At 37.9% G+C, this 18,138-nt stretch overlaps 1 protein-coding gene across 2 annotated transcripts in view; it reads left to right on the top strand.

Annotated features, from left to right (window-relative positions):
• The first annotated feature begins 733 nt into the window (after positions 1–733).
• Positions 734–18,138, top strand: part of LOC126306178 (uncharacterized) — a 32,297-nt gene continuing 14,892 nt past the window's right edge. The window contains exons 1-3 of one of the 2 annotated variants that reach the window (XM_049992045.1): positions 734–985; positions 6,401–6,557; positions 16,480–16,658. In XM_049992045.1, coding sequence (XP_049848002.1) covers positions 6,446–6,557; positions 16,480–16,658 — 291 coding nt within the window. In that variant the 5' untranslated portion in view covers positions 734–985; positions 6,401–6,445. Of the gene's footprint in view, positions 986–5,980; positions 6,096–6,400; positions 6,558–16,479; positions 16,659–18,138 lie in introns of those variants that run through there. The other variant, XM_049992046.1, reaches the window with a different exon arrangement.

Below are 18,138 nucleotides of genomic sequence, written 5' to 3'. Positions count from 1 at the left end.
CTCGGGCATGGGTGTGTGTGTCGTCCTTAGCGTAAGTTAGTTCAAGTTAGATTAAGTAGTGTGTGAGCTTAGGGGCCGCTGGCCTCAGCAGTATGGTCCCATAAGAACTTACCATAAATTTCCAAATTTTACTTTGGAAATTTGTGGTACGTTCCTATGGGACGAAACTGCTGAGGTCATCGGTCCCTAGGCTTACACTCTAATTTAATCTAACTTTAACTTTCTTACGCAGAGGACAACACACACACCCATGCCCGAGGGAGGACTCGAACCTCCGACGGGTAGAGCCGCGCGAACCGTGTAGGCGCCACAGAGCGATCGGCTACTCCGTGCGGCTGTCAAACTTTACGAATATATGTACAAGTACGAATATCTGACATGCTACCGTCGCTACAGCCCGTTAGACACTGCCGCCACAAGTTACAGCGCTGTTTACACGATAGCTGGACAAGTGTGAAACGATTGTCATTTAATGCTTATTGTTTTTCTGTTATGTGCAGGAAAATCAAATGCAGAAACTTCGTTGCCGACATTAACTTACTATCCGTCTCTGGTATAAGCAAACCGACTTCTCAGGTTAACGATTTCTGTATTCTGTTTCGTGAGACCTACGGCGCTGCTGCGTCGTTGTAACGAGAGTGTTGTACAGACAATATGTGCCTCAATTATTGGCCACGTTGCTCACGTGTAACATACGGTAATACGGCAGCGCTGCTCAGCGGATGCCTGCTACAATAGCGTCACAGAAACAAGAGCGGCGCGCCAGCTGCCCAACGATCAATAATGTCAGACCATGTGAGTGAGGGGATATTTGTCTTCGCCGCACGATATCAAACCACGTCTGCAATCGTGAAAGGCATTCAGTTTTGATTTTGAACACGCATTTAAGTCGTTTTAGATCCAATTGGAAGCAGTGCAAGCAGAGTGCCGATTGTCGTACCGGTACACATGTCGCATTGCTGACACAAAGTATAGGTGTACCAAGGTAGGTGCCTGGTGCAGATGAGACGAGAACAATATTTAACACGACAGGTACATTGTTTGTATTTAATGACTTGCTTTTCTCGACGTTGGCAGAAATCCAAGGAGCAAAAGTCAGTTTTGTTTTAAGTGTTGTTGGCAAAGAACCGTAGGCCTATCCGTAGCACATAACCTTTTGCCGTTACTTCGTTTTAAGTCTGGCGTCAGTATTTACTGTTCGCCCATCAAAGATATTCCTTACGAAATGCAAGTAAATTTCGTATGTAAACCAGAACTATGTCCCATTCCTGTTTTCCTTTGTCGTAAATTCACATAAACTGGAAATTCTGTATCTTCATAATTAAACCGCTAGACAGTTCTGTATTGGTAACACGTTTACTGTAGCAAAAGAGAGAAAAAATGCAACAGTATAAATATGCTAAAACCCTATACATACACACTGCTTTTAATAAGTGGCTACAAAGGTTTGTACAGCTACACTTCCACTGCAAACTGATCTCATTTAAGTGGCATTGGACTAATATGTAAGTTGCATCAAAGTTACTTTAATGAAGAACTTTCTATTTACTTATATTGTTCATGAATTTGTACATTGTTCAAAAAACAGCTATACACATAGGCCTATTATAAATAAATGGCATGGAGCACTTTAAACAGATGGATTGGTAGCACTGATTATAAACCTGTTTGCTATTAAGTATTAGAAAATAATTTAGATCAAGAACTATTCACTCATTGAATTATTATTTCTGAAATGAACCATCTTCTTGAGAAAATAGAAATTAATCTTACTAAAATTTTCGTGGTCATTGTAATGCATTGAGCACTGCACAACAGTCTATTACCACATCAAAGATTTACTGGGGCAAACTGCCGCATTCTAACTGGGGTTCACACATCACAATAATTTCATCAACACACAACCACAAAAAAAAAATTAATGCAGCATTCATTTATGGCAACACCATCCATTTTCTGCTGTGTCATAATATGTGATCCATATTCATCATGGGAAAAAGTGAGTCCATTGGACAAATGTCGTTCAAAAATGGCTTTGAGAACTATGGGACTCAACATCTTAGGTCATAAGTCCCCTAGAACTTAGAACTACTTAAACCTAACTAACCTAAGTACATCACACACATCCATGCCCGAGGCAGGATTCGAACCTGCGACTGTAGGAGCCCCGCGGTTCCGAACTGCAGTGTCAGAACCGCACTGCCGCTGCGGACGGCTGACAAATGTGGAGGTTTAATGTGTTAAGTTTGAGGATTTATCATAGTTGGCATTTGGAAAATTTTCCTCTGTTGATGTGAATGATATTACAAGGTTTGCAATAAACTGTGATCAGTCTTCAGTACAATGGTGTCACTATTAGAGATGAAAGAGTGAAGGTACTTTATTGCATTTTGCTAATTTTCAAGGTTGCAGGGAAAGGCAAATTCACTCATCACTTTGTTGCTGCTGTTTTCACGTCAGAAGTCTAATGTAATGCTGCTCTATCCTGTTCAAGCCTCTACATCTAATAACTACTGCAATTTACATCCTGCTGAACATGCTTACTGTATTCATCCCTTGGGCTGCCTCTATGATTTTTACACCCTGTACTTCCCTCCAGTACTAAATAGTTTCCCCTTTGACGTCCAATAATGTGTCCCATCAACCAATCGCTTCTTTTAGTCAGGTTGCCACAAATTTCTTTTCTCACCAGTTCTATACAGTACGTCCTCATGGTTACCTTTCTAATCTTCAGCATTTTTATGTAGCACCACATTTCAGAAGCTTCTATTCTCTTCGTGTCCGAACCATTTACTGTCCATGTTTCACCTCTGTACAATGCCACACACCAGGCAAATACCTTCAGAAAAAACTTCCTAACACTTAAATCTAAATTGAGTCTTAACAATTTTATCTTCTTCAAAAACGTTTTCCTTGCCACTGTCAGTCTGCATTTTATATCCTTTCTACTTCAGCCTCAAATAGTAAAACTTATCTGTTGCTCTTAGTGTCTTGTTTCCTAATTCCCTCAGCAGTGCCTAATTTAATTTGACTTCATTCCATTACTCTTGTTTTGCTTTTGCTAATGTTCAGCTTAAATTATCTTTTCAAGAGACTGTCCATTTCATTCCATTTCTCTTTCAAGCACTTTGCTGTTTCTGATAGAATTACAGCAAGGAATTTATGGTATTTTTTTCATTAGGCATGTGATAGTTAAAACTTAAACTTACCATTGCTCCTGCTGCTTAATAGTTGTCATGCAGGCCTATCTTTTGATCTGAAGAAACATGATAAATTACAAGTTAGAATTTAATTTTTGTGTATAAAATAAATTAGTTTACATCTTATAGGTATGTGCCAGAAGAGACATGGAGGAAAATCATTTTGGTGCTTTGAGAAAATATTCTGAAGATTTGTTACAAATTTGATGTTTAACATTTTACTTGTAGCCATAACCTTTCATTATGATTCCATAGTAATGTAACTTTATTTCTATAACTTGTTGTACATTACTATACGTCCTAATGTGTGGTAGGTGTGTGACACTTTGCCCATAGGAAATTTAATTCCCGTAGATATTAAACATGATTAATATATACCACAAGAACACTATAGAACAATAGTGAAGCTTATTTATTCTATGAATTCATTTTATCTGCCCTTCACAAAAAGATTCGAAAGTGAGGTCCACAATTACTCTATAAGGCTACATTCATAAACACACATTAAATATCAAACAAGGCAACAATGTACTTAAGGCTGTGTTCATAAACAGACAATAAATATCAACCAAAGCTTCAGTATATTTATATCAACTACTTAACACATTGTATTCAGAAAAAACAACAGCAAGAATCTGTTCATCCCTGTTGTCAGGTGCTGGTTCAGACAAAAGAGATACTATGTCGATATCATCAATCACATCATGATCGTTGTTTTGTCATCTGTCCACATAAAGATGACATTGTTAGTGTCTACAGAATCAGTCTCCTCAATCTCTTTATGTACCATAAAGTGGGGTGATTTTGAACATTTTAAATTCATTTTTGTAAATTAAACAGAAACTTCTGAAGACATTGACATTGAAGATATTGACATGAAACTTTTTGGGAAGTTGCAAGAGGTGTTGCTGAATACGATAAAGCAGATTATAAATTTTTATCCCCCCCACTTAGGTTTTCTTTTTTTTTTTTTTTTTTTTCACTGTCCAATTTCACTCCATGGGTCGGGGTCACTTTGAACATGGAAACATTTGCCTAGTCTGTGGGAGTCATGTCAATTACTGTTAAATGGCACCCCTATCATATGAAACAGCATGATATTTTGTATATAAATATAGTTTTGAAAGTAACTTATTTAGTAAATTTGAGTATTTTTATGAGTCTTCTTTAATCACCTGAAACTGAGATATGGTTATGGCTAAATTTTGCTAATAATGTAAATGGGTGCTGAGGTAGTTATGAAATAAGAAAATTATTTAAAAACAGATCTTTTCAAAACAGTCTGTATGACTTTAATAAAAGAAATGAAAAAAAGTTATCAAATTTTAAAGAATTACAAATGTAAACACTCTACAGGAAAGGAAGTTGCCACAAAAGAGTGTCCACTCTAGCAGATGTCATACACATCAAATCTGAACTCAAAGTAAAGCCTTCCATGTCTGTCTACTGTAGAATCAGATAGAATCCTAAAAATGCCATCTTTCTCAAAATCTGACACATTGGGAACATTACCCACTCAAAAAAAGTCATGTGATTCCATTGTGGAATGCCATTTCCTCAGAAGTGAAATTTCATCATCAGTGATAAAATGTCCAACACTATTTTACACTTTTCTTTGAAGGAAACTTCACTAAAACATGTTTTCCAAGGAGCTGATGTGTCAAATAATAGGGAAGGTGCTGTTCAAGGTCACCCCTTGAAAGACAAGCCTTCATATTTTACTTTTTTTTACACCACCAAAGAATAAATTTAACATTTTATGCTTTCTGTAAATGTTCATTCAGCTGTTAACATTACTCATAAAAACTCGTTTCAAATTCTAAACTCAAAAAATGCTATAATAATAGGCAAATGTTTTTGCAGTTGTGAAGGAACTTACATTTCAAGAAAATTATTTTATTGTCTGGGATTGGTATACAATGTTATTTCACATTGACTGTCATATCATCTGAAAGAATCGCTTATTGGCAATATTTAACAACTTTGGCCTTAGTTCCATATTTACACACTAGAGTGCAGCATTTATTTTAAAAAGATGCTAAATTGCTGTTCAAAGTCGCCTCTCCATTCAAAGTCACCCTGCTTTATGGTACATTTGGAATAATAACTGAGTTGTCATGTAGGCCTATATCACACAGAATTGACAATTGCTGACCACCTGTACATTGAAAGCCTTAATCACATTACAGATATTGTGTAGATTGCCCAGTGCTTGAGGAGAAATTTTATGAAAATCTGTGTCCTGTTGTTGCTTTTTTTTGTTTTTGCTTTTGCTGACAGTGCTTGCTTTCTCTAGCCCTTTTGCACTGCTCTTCATTTTCTGCCAGTGTTGCACTACTTTTCTTCTTTTGGTGATATTCTCTCTCTCTCTCTCTCTCTCTCTCTCTCTCTCTCTCTCTCTCTCTCTCTCTCTCTCTCTCTCTCTCTCTTACTGCTTAATTTTTCAATGTGTTCCTTCTTCACCTGCTAGCTTCATACTCCAGTTTTGCCAGATTACTCTCCGAGGTGTATAAGACATGGCCACTAGATTTAGTGGTTTTTGGAGTAACAACAGACTGTCCCGTGCCTAAAAAAATGAAACTTACAAAATGCTACTTCTCACATTTGTAAAACAAACATTCAGACGAAAATTGATTCTTTATGTTGACTTACTTGATGATGAAATTAGAAAATAGAAGTTCTCTCTGCAGAAGGAACTACTTCATAGCTTCAGCATAGAGAAATTAGTTTACATTGTTACACATGTGGTGGAACTGCATGTCTAAACCTATTGTTGGCAGCCATTTTCAATAATTTTGGCAATATTGATGGATAAGAGTCACAGATGCTAGGTGCAACTATCAATTGTACCAACTTTGGAAAATACTTTCCTCTTACTCTGGAAAGAAGAAAAAGGTAATGTCACATGTATAACAAGAATTTTAAAATTTTCATCTTTGACAAGAATTTTAAAATTTTCATGTTTGCTGTTACACCAGTCTTGGTAGTATATGAATTTCTGGTGGTTAATTTTGTTGTATGCGGCAAATACATTTAATCATCTATCATTTCATATTTCACATTCATTAGCTTCTTGAATAGTGAAATACACATATCTTGTCCAAAATATTGTGAAATGCCCCCACAATGACATTTACAAACTGCAAAGTTTTTATTATAACAACTGTGCATTTTGTATAACTTGTTTCTTTCGGATGCAGGCATTGCTGGTACTTCAAGAACTGAGACTCTTGTAGAATGTTGTCATGGATACATCAACGATTCAAGAGTTCACTAACTGCCATAGATTTGGACCAATGTTTTGGATTGCATTGCATATTGCTCTCCTGTTACTGTTCAATAATGTGCTGACAAAAGGTAGGTTTGTTACCAACTGCAGTATGCATCATATATTCATTAATATGCTTACGAGAAACTGAATTCGGCACACTTACCTGTTGCTGTGTTGGAAGTCTTCAGTCTCATAATGGTGGCATTGTGTTATGATATGGTCTCAGCAAGACAGCGACTGGAGCATTGGTGAACAGTCCTGATTTACGACTACTCAGTTGCTGATCACAAGACATAATATTGATCATTATTGGGTGCCACCCAATACCCTCATATTTGTGGAGTGTTCCTCAAACTGTTCTGACATAATGTGGGAGTGACAGGTTGGTAACGCATCTTGCAAAGGTACAGATCACACATAGAGTATCACAGACAAACAGAATCGCATGATCACGCTGTAATTTTCTATACATCAATCGCCATTGTGAAATGATGGCAGGAGTATTATGGACCGGGTTCATCCTATATAAATGCCACCAAATAAGAATACATCCAGAACCTGCCTGAATGTTGCTCTGATGGGATACATCACCTCATGGTTTTCTGTGAACTCATACCTTACCACTGGCATTCAACAACATGTTTGGCAATTTGTCAGTACTGGTAATTTTTACTTATGCTTTGAGTGCCCAGTGGCAGTATGAGGCCACATGCTAATTAGTCAATGTGACTCATGGTAATTGTATAGGATAGTGGCTTCTGTATCCTTCCAATAACGTGGTTCAGGGTAATGTAGCTGCTCACTAGTTAGAATGAATTTTCACTCTACAGTGGAGTGTGCTCTGATATGAAACTTCCTGGCAAATTAAAACTGTGTGCCAGACCAAGATCCGAACTCAGAACCTATGCCTTTTGCGGGCAAGTGCTCTACCAACTAAACTACCCAAGCACAACTCACGCCCCGTCGTCACAACTTTAATTCCACCAGTGTTAAAGAGTGGCTTCCAGACATCATGACAAATGAAAGTCTTTGGCACTCAAGTGTGTGGGGTATTTTCAGATATCATAATAGTCATCAGCATAAACAGTACACGGTGGTATAAGATGAAATATGCTTTAATTCTGCCACTACCTTGTCTCCTACCTTCTGAACTTCACAAAAGCTCTCCTATGAACCTTGCAGAACTAGCACTCCTGAAAGGTAGGATATTGCAGAGACATGGCTTAGTCACAGCCTGGGGGCGAGAGGCAAAGGTCCCATGTTCGAGTCTTGGTCCGGCACACAGTTTTAATCTACCAGGAAGCTTCATATCAGTGCACACTCCACTGTAGAGTGAAAATTTCACTCTAGAAACATCCCCCAGGCTGTGGCTAAACCATGTCTCCACAATATCCTTTCTTCCAGGAGTGCTAGTTCTGCAAGGTTCACAGGAGAGCTTCTGTGAAGTTTGGAAGGTAGGAGACGAGGTATTGGTGGAATTAAAGCTGTGAGAACAGGGTGTGAGTCTTGCTTGGATAGCTCAGTTGGTAGAGCACTTGCCCGCAAAAGGCAAAGGTCCCCAGTTCAAATCTTGGTCTGGCACACAGTTTAAATCTGCCAGGAAGTTTCTGCTCACTAGTTGTTATTCACTATTGACTTGGTGAGCAAGTTCCTAAATCATATATTCATTGTTGCAATCTGCTGTTGTCATTATCAGCCACTACATCAAGAGCTGTCATGTGTAGCACATTACACAGTGGTGCATAAAAAGCTCAGTTCTGTTACAGGTTTGAAGATATAGTATCTCATGCACTGAACACCATTGAACTGACTGTGGTAAAATGCACTGGCATATTTCATCTTATTCCTCCCTGTACTGTTTATGCTGATGACTATTATGGTATCTGAAAACATCCCACTCACTTGAGTGCCGAGGTCTTTCATTTGTCATGATGTCTGGAAGCCACTCTTTAACACTAGCAGCTTTCTGATGTTCAGACAGTTTACAGGAATGCAGCTGGGTGACATTGATAACAACTGCTGATAGCTGAACAAGTGCACACTCCATTAGTTTCAAGCTACAAATGCTGCAAGAGAGCAATGTTCAAGGAAATTTAGATGCTCGGTAAAACAGACACTCACCTTATGCAACCAGAAATCTACCTTTAGACCCTCAAAGGGCCCTAATCTTGTAATGTCATCATGAAACATATTTATTCCTCAAGATAGGCTAACTGAGCTGTCAAACTTTCAGGGTCTGAGATGACATGCCACCTATCATCCAATGTACAAATTACCCCTTATTTCAGCAGCTCCATACTGAAATGAATGTTCAGGTGGATTAGATGTATATATATGTTTGGGAAAGCTATTTATATTCTATCTTCCATGAGGCTGAACAACAAAAATGTTGACTAAATGTTTAAAAAAGCCTCCAGATGTCAATGCCACCAGCTGCAGCGTAGTCCTGAATATTTTCCATGAGAATATTGGCAATAATAGGTGACAAAGGACTTCCAATCACAACTCCATATGTGTCTCTGCATAGAACTGTTCATTGAATAAAAAGTAAGTGGAAGTCAACAAATGTCAAAATTGTCTAATTCAGCATCAAACCTAATGTCAGCTAACTGTAAGAAATCGGGCAGAGGAGTGCAAGAGAAGAAAGAGACCATATCACAACTTACTAAAAACCAGTCATGCAAATGCTTGAGGTTATCTAACCCATGACTAGGGCAGTTCTCCTATTTGACTGGACAAGCAGGTTTATTTCAAAAGATGCAGTGTTTGCTATCTGATCCAGCATATCACAGACTCAGTGCTGACCTGACAAAAAGAGTTGATGAGAAGACTTAAACTACCTGAAAATAGTTCGTTGTTGCAACAGACTATCAAGAGATTCAGCCTCTTCATATAACAATAGCACTTGCTATCTACATCCTTACTTATTTGCTGGATGTATTCCATCTCTGTCTTCCTCTACAGTTTTTACCCTCTGCAGCTCCCTCTAGTACTCTAGAAGTTATTACCTAGTGTCTTAACAAACGTCCTATCATCCTGTCCCTTCTTCTTGTCAGTGTTTTCTACATATTCCTCCCCTGTCTGATTCTGTGCAGCACCTCCTCATTCCTTACCTTATCAGTCCACCTAATTTCCAATATTCTTCTGTAGCACCACATCTCAAATGCTTCAATTCTCTTATGTTCTGGTTGTCCCACAGTCCATGTTTCACTACCACACAATGCTGTGCTCCAAATCTAAATTCTAAAAAAAATTACTCCTCAAATCAAGGCCTACATTTTATACTAATAGACTTTTCCTGGCCAGGAATGCCTTTCAGCCATTGATAGTCTGCTTTTGATGTTCCCATTGCTCTGTCCATCACTAGTTATTTTGCTGCCTAGGCAGTAGAATTCCTTAACTTTATCTACTTCATGACTATAAATCCTGATGTTAATTCTCTTGCTGTTCTCATTTTTGGTACTTGTCATGACTTTTGTTTTTCTTCTGTACTTGTTAGACTCTTCATTCCATTCAGCAGGTCATTAATTCTTCTTCACTTTCACTGTGAAGGGCCGTGTCATCAGCGAATCATATCATGGATATTCTGTCACCTCAAATTTTAATTCCAATCCGGAACCTTTCTTTTATGTCTATCATTGCTTCTTCTGTGTATAGAGAGAACATTAGTGGCAAAAGACTATATCCTTGTGTTACACCCTTTTTAATCCGAGCACCTCGTTCTTGGTCTTCCACACTTATTGTTCCTTCTTGCCTCTTGTACATGTTGTATATTACTCATCTGACCCTATAGCTTACCCCTATTTTCCTCATAATTTTGAACATCTTGCACCATTTGACATTTTCAAATGTTTTTCCAGGTCGACAAATCCTTTGGTGTCTGATTTTTCTTTATTCTTCTTCCATAGCCACAGTGTATTTTGGTGTCACATTGTAACCCCCCACCCATAGTAATAATAATAATAAGAATAATAATAAATGATTTATTTGTCCATAACAACTTTTACGGTCATGGTCATAGTCGGTTTATAAACATATGAATATTAATAAGAGTTTATAAATAAAGATAAATTGTACACAACAACATTAAAAATCCTCGATGGCATACAACATTTATGAGTTAACATTTGCTGTAATTTTGTCTTAAATATGTTTCCATTTAAAAGTTTTATGTTATTTGACAGTTTGTTGCAAGAAAATTTTCCAACAGAAGATGGACTATGATCTGTTGTTCTCTTATTACTAAATTTTATGTGGGAATCCTCTCTTTTTGTTCTATTATGATGATGGATTTCACAATTGATTATACTATGCTCTATATTTTCTTTAAAATGGTATAGTGCTGATGACAAAAAAAAAAAAAAAAAAGACAGTATAATCCTGAGGACATATGATGAACACACTTTTAATATGTTATATGTAATCAAGTATTCTCTACAGGACTGATGTTTACTAAAATTAGCTATTACCCTAATTGCTCTTTTCTGAGCTCTGAAAGTCCTATCCATGTGTACCATTGGTGTCCCATCCCAAATCTTAGTACCATATTATAGGTGGGAGAGTATAATTCCAAAATAGATTTCTCTTAAGATAGGTGCCACTATTATGCTAGAAAGGCATTTTAGCTGGTAGGTGTTACAGGAGAATTTTTTTACACATTTAGCTAATGTGCTCCTTCCATATAAGATGTTCATCTACTATAATATCCAGGAATTTATATTAATCAATTGTTTCAACTGGTGACTGGCTGTGCATCCAGTTTTCTTGAATTATAATTTAGCAGGAATTCCATCAGAATTGTATTGTCCATATTTAGTGCCAATTTGTTTTTTGTGAGATATTCTGTGGTGAGGCTTATGGTCTCTGTATTATTCTGCACTGCTAACTGTTTTGTATAGCCCAAACTTATGAAGGAGGTATTGTCGGCATAATTTGCTAGGTTTGAATTGTGTGGAATTATTGTATCATTTTGCTGAACACAAAAACCAAAAAAGGCCCAATAATGGTTCCCTGAGGGACTCCTGGTTAAGAATTTTATAAGACAGTTTTACTGTGTGCATGCATCCCCCAGTTGTATGATACAGCTTAACACATTGTCTCCTGTCAAGCATGGTAGGATCTTAATAAATCTAAGTGCCCTCCTCTGACTCCATAAGTTTCTAATTTATATAGAAGAATACAATGATTTACAGAGTCAAAAGCCTTGGATAGTTCTAAAAAGCTGCCAATAATTGTGTTTCCCTCATCAAGTTTATTCAATACCACTTGAAAAAATGACCACTGGGCATGCTTGATTAAGACAATGGGTTAATGCTGTACAAAACTTGTCCAACATTTCATTAATATCTTCTGTTTTATATAGGCCTACCTGATGCCAGTTTATGTGTGACAGGGTTTTCTTTAAAGTATGATAGGCTAGCTTTCTTTCATAGGTAAATAGGGACCCATGAGATACTATTTCTTTGTCTGTATGAAGCTTAGGGCTAATGCACTATGGTTTGAAATACGGTTCTCAACAGTTCTAACTTCAAGGTCTTTATTGCTTAAGTTTGTAATAATGTGGTCAATACATGTCTGAGAGTCCCATGTCATTCTTGTTGGTGTTGAATTCAGAAGGGCTTAATTATAAGACTGTAACACATCAATATATCTAAGGTAATTTATGCTATCAGTTAAGAAGTCAATGTTTACATTCCCTAATATTATAATCTGTTTTATTATGAGGTGAGAGTTTCTCAGCAAGTTCCTCTAGATGACAAAAAAATTCTTCCATGTTACTGTTGAGGGATCTCGACAGGCTAACTATTATTAACCAACTGTTTCTGAGCTATATCCGTATTGCTACATACCAATATACACCAAGAGCTTGTTGTGACAATGGCTAGTATCCATCCCTGGATGTGAGTGAGTGAGCAAATCAAGTTGACAATCCTCACTGAGCACTGCTGATGTAATGGTGGCATTGTGTTCTGGAGGCACTAAGTTGTGTGGTGAGCAGATAGAGAATGGTGCGCAGTTGGTTTTCATGGAGACTTATGATACAGCACTGCCTGCTGAATGAGGTTGACTCATAAATGCTGAGGAAAAGCATCACCTCTGCATGTACTGACACTTTCCCCCCATCCATGGACATGTGACTGCTGAAAATCCACTCTTTCCTCTTGGCCTTGGCATGCAGAATTGAATGATGTCACCAGGAGGGGTTCCACACAATTCTGTAGCTGGACTGATTTTTGAATAGCATTAAGAGTCATTATCTCTTCCTAAGTCAAGGAAGTCCCATGACTGAGAAACTTTTCATGAGTGCTTAAATTGTCACTTCAGCAGTTGTTATGCTTAAGTTCACTACACTGCAGAGGCTCTGGGTATGCTCTGGTGGAGGATAGTGTATTAGAATGATACCTAAGCTGCTAGGAGGTCGCAGAATCACTTTATTAATTTATTACAAGCTCAAACCCTCATCTAGATGTGGCTGGAAGTTGGGCTTCAATCCACACACCCCATGGCAGTGAAGCACTGCAGTAGGATAGCAGGTACTGCAGTGCTAAGTATAGACAAGGCATGGCATGGTTTTACATCACAGCAGTTCCGGTCAGTGGACAAGCTGTGTCACAGCTGATGCAGCTGATTGACACTGCCTGCTGAATGTAGGATGATGAGTCCCAACTGGCCATCTCAAGTGATGTGTGCAGACATCAAGTGAGTGAGGACCGAACCAGTGGCTTCCTGGCAATGATTGGATGGCTTAGAGTGCCCCAATTCGAATCTCAGCCCATCGGGCTGCAGTAGGACCCCCTCAGCAGGTGGTCATGTCAGGATGATGGCAGAGTGGAAACAAACTAATGGTGATGGCATGCAATGTGACGGTTGATGACTCGATGATTCGCTGTTTCAATTCATCCCCAGGTTGCCTAGATAGCCAATATTTATTTGTGGATAAACAGGTTTATTGTGGTGTTGCATCTACATAAGTTATTTATGCTGTGTGCCAAAGTGCCCTTGGTTACACTGACCATCCACATACTGCCCGGCAGGTAGATGATGCTGCCTGTTGACACTGTGGCACAAAACTGGGACAATGTATTGCCATAAGTGGTCTGCTTTATGACATAGAGCCCTTCTGCCCTTCTTCTGGATAGTGAATAAGTGGAGCAGTAAATGCTTCTGAGGTGTACATGATGTTTGTTAAATTCCTGTGTTCCTCTTTTATAGTAGCACCACATTTACACCATATGCTGATACATCTGTTGCTGACATTATTGGGCAGCCAAGTGTGAAGTTTGTTAAAATGGGACCAACTTTGAGACAATGTATTAAGTTGTTTATTTCTGTTTCACAGCAAGACATCTTTCCTTTATTTGACTTTTATGGTTTAGTTAGGTTAACAGGTAACAATGGAGGCTGCTTGGGATGTTGATGTGTAATAGTACTTGAATGACTTCAAAGACCACAGGGGCAGCAGTTTGTCAACTGCTACCACCTTCAATTCCACACTTGCATTGCAATTCAACATTTTGCAGTTTTGGAAAGAGTGTTTCTACATTTTTCAGATGCTGTCAGTGGTTAGGTCCAGAGATAATATCATTCAATTAGTTACTTTAGGAATTCCTTTAAAATAAGATTGAAAAATTGTTAGTATGCTGGCTTTTATAAACTTGTACCTCGTGTTACATAAAAGAATGTGAGCAATTCATGAATAACATGTAAGATAGAGAAGAAAGAAAAATAACAGATACCTATATCATTATAGTTATATTCTAGTTATTATACTTAACATATTTCTTTCTTTCTTTACTTTTTGAGTATGAAAAGAATAAGAAGACGCATATATGCAGTTACATATGCTGAGGTGACAAAAGTCATGGGATAGTGATATGCACATATACATATGGCTATAGTATCATATACACAAGGTATAAAAGGGGAAGTGCATTGACAGAGCTCTTATTTATAGCCACATGATACATGTCAAAAGGTGTCCAATGTGATTGCATGATTGTGGCTGCACTACAGGAAATAACAGACTGTGAATATGAAGTGGTAGTTGGAGCTATATGCATGGGACATTCCATTTTGCAAATTGCGTGGGAATTCAGTATTCTGAGACCATTAACATAAAGAGTGTGTCAAGAATACCAAATTTCAGGCATTACCTCTCACCACAGACAATGGAGTGGGCAACAGCCTTCATTTAATGACCAAGAGCAGTGGTGCCTTCATAGTGCTGTCAGTGATAAGAGAGAAGCAACACTGCATAAATGTATGTGGGATGAACACTGAATGTATCCGTGAGAACAGTGTGGCTAAATTTGGCATTAATGGGTTTGGCAGCAGACAACTGACTCAATGAGTGGCTGTGTTAAATGGCTTGACATTACCTACAGCACTTCTCCTGGGCCTGTGACCATATCTGTTGGACCCTAGACAATTGCAAAACTGTGGCCTAGTCAGATGAGTCTGAGTTTCATTTTATAAGACCTGATGGTAGGGTTCCAGTGTGGCACAGACCTCATCAAACCATGGACCCAAATTGCCAAGAAGGCACTGTGCAAGCTGATGGCTCCATAACAGTGTGGGCTGTGGTTACATGCAATGGACTGGATCCTCTGGTCAAACTGAACCAATCTTGACTCTAAATGGTTATATTCAGCAATATGGAGACCATATGCAGCCATTCATGGATTTCATGTTCCCAAACAATGATGGAATTTTTATGGATGAAAATGCGCCACTTCACTGTGCCACAGTTATTCGCAATTGTTTTGAAGAACAGTTTAGACAATTTGAGCAAATGATTTGGCCACCCAGATCACCCAACATGAATTCCACTGAATATTGAGGGCACATAATCAAGAGGTTAGTTTTTGCACAAAATCCTGTACTGGATTGTGGATGGTTATGGAGGCAGCATGTCTCAGTATTTATGCAGGGGACTGCTGACAACTTGTTGAGTCCATGTCACACCAAGTTCCTGCACTATATACGGCAAAAGAAGGTCCAACATGATATTGGCAGCCCATGTCTTTTGTCATTTTAGTGTGTGTTGTCCCATACCAAGGTCTTTGCACAACGAGAGTGGTGCATTGTCAGAAGTGAGTATATCTTCTGGGTTCCTTGCAGACACAGTTCTCCTGCAATACTGGTAACTGGCACATCACATTGTGCCATCAAAATACTCCAAATTTGAAGAAAGTGGTACATTACAATTCTTGTGGGCAAAATGTCAAAAATGTACACATAATCACTGTGAAAATTCTGGCAGTGTATGCACCAATTGCAATGACATGTTGAGCGGTAATGAAATAGTGCCAATTGTTTGACCAAGGATGCACAAATGTGGATGATGCTGATTGGGAAAGAAGGAATATCTTGCACCATGCAGTTTCCATATGTTTGACAAGCTGAAAGAACATGTTGGGGCAAAGTGATTTTTCTAATGAATGGCTCTATCACCAATGAACAGATTTCTATCACTGAGAAACTGAATGACTGGTAGAACATTCTAATTATTGTTTATAGAGAGTTGGTGACTATGTTGAAAAATAATGTCATGTATTTGTGTCACTTGAAAGTGTAGTGCAACATCAATAAAAGCTACTTGGCCTACCATAAGAAGACTACCATAATAATGTGTAATGTACTTTTGGGAAGTCCCCTTGTATAATGCATTTCACTTTGTAATGGAAGAAAAGGCAGAAAAGTGCAAGGAGGAAAACATGCCTTGATTTAACAATGAGATGGAAGGTAATCCAGCATGGATTTTGCAAATAAATTATCATAATATTTGCTTCGAGCGATTTAGGGAATCATAGTAAAAGACTTGTGTACTTAGCATATTTACTTGTCAAAACCATTAGCAAATTTTTCATCTCTGTTGTTCTTATATATTCATAAAGAATAAAGCAGATTTTTTTCAATGTCTTTATGTGTAGGAGTCAAAATGTAACTCAATTTTCTTACGTGGTACTGACCATTAGTCTAAATGTGTATTTTTTTTCTTTTATACAGCTGAGCCACAATTTCTTTCTGGAAAGGAACATGTGACAACCAAAGCAGCGGAGCAGTTGCCACCAATCTGGTGCTATCAGTGTGAATCCATGGAACCTACTGGCCCTTGTGTCAACCTTTCAATTAATGCATCCCATGACTTGGGTACAAAATGTCCGAAAGAACGTCGAATGTGCATGGTGAGATTTTTTTCTGTATTTATATAGCATGTGTAATATTCAAATTGTTTGTGGAGAAATTGCAAAAGTGTTCAGTGCTGCTTGCAGAAATTGTTAAAAACTATCACACACATCATTAACTGTTTGTTTTGTGTGCAAGGGCACCTATATGAACGTTTGTGGGGATGTGGGGCCCTAGACCAGAGTGTGTGGAGTATTTTTAATTTTTTGGAAGATGAATGCTGACTTGCGAGTAGCCATAAGAAAGTTCCAGTTAAAAACCTAGGCAATACTGACATTAAAATCATTTTCTTGAAAGAAAAACATCCAACTATTTTTTTTCCCTCTTCCTGAACTTGGGGCTTGTTTGTGTCGTAGTGAAACAGGCATAATGAAATAGTATTCCTATTCATTGTGCCTGTCTGTGACACAGTTCCTTCTCTATGTGGTGAATAGCAATCTGCTGTTTAAGGAAACTTTTAGGAGTTCCCTTCTCTGCCCACCCCTTCCCTCCTCCAATGTGTCACTGCATTGTCCTGTAAACACTATGTTTCCTAATTATTATTTCAGTGCTACTTGATTGTGAAAATTCTTGTAGATGTTCAGCATATATGTTCTCATAGAAGCACAAGTCCTATTGATTTTTGTCTTCTGCTGTCATGCTTTCTTTTAGTACCTTCCTTCAGTTTTGATATTTATTTGTAATTTATCATTCTGTCCTTTCCCTTCCTTCCTCTACCACTTTGTTATACGTTTCTATATGTCCCATCTGCTCCTTGATTTTTTTATTCTAATCCTCATCCCATGAATTGCTCTGTAATTTGAATCCTTGCTGGCATGAGTAGTTATGCCATTCCACCAGATGTGGTCTAATTTCAGAAAAGAGTTCCCACATGAGCCTAACCGATTTTGCTGAACTTTTGTGTAAACATTCATACATATTCCCAGTGGACATTGGTAAAGTTTTCCTTTTGCCAGTGTAATACTTGCAGAGATATTATAGCCAGTTTCTTGACTCGGTATCGCAGTTATCAACATTGCACCCTTGAGTTTTCAACAGTTTTTAGACATAATATCTCTAGCAATATTTTTTGAAAGAAACAAACCTAGGCCATCTTGTACAACATTTTGTTCACTCTTAAGTGAAATAATAATAATAATAATAAAAGATTTCTTGACCAATTTTCTTATGAATAATTTGATACAAAGGCATTTGAAAAAATATATATGCTCAAAAAAAAGTGAAGTTTAGCATTTTACATATCCAGAAGTAATTGTGGGATCCACCTGAAACTTTGCACATAATAACTTACCAACACAAGGTTGTAGAACGTAAAAATTATTTCTCCTATTACTTTCCAGTAGCTTACAAATTGAAGATTTTTCTAAACACCCAAAAGTGGCAATTGTTGGCCAACTTTTACAAAAAAAAAGAGCTTTCTGAAAAATCTTTTAAACCTACTTCATTAGAAAGACCATGCCCTAACCCATGTAAAAAACA

This window comes from Schistocerca gregaria, chromosome 1, assembly GCF_023897955.1.
Source record: "Schistocerca gregaria isolate iqSchGreg1 chromosome 1, iqSchGreg1.2, whole genome shotgun sequence".
NCBI lineage: Eukaryota > Metazoa > Arthropoda > Insecta > Orthoptera > Acrididae > Schistocerca > Schistocerca gregaria.
The sequence above is the reverse complement of the archived record's forward strand: the minus strand, read 5'-3'. Positions and strand labels throughout refer to the sequence as shown.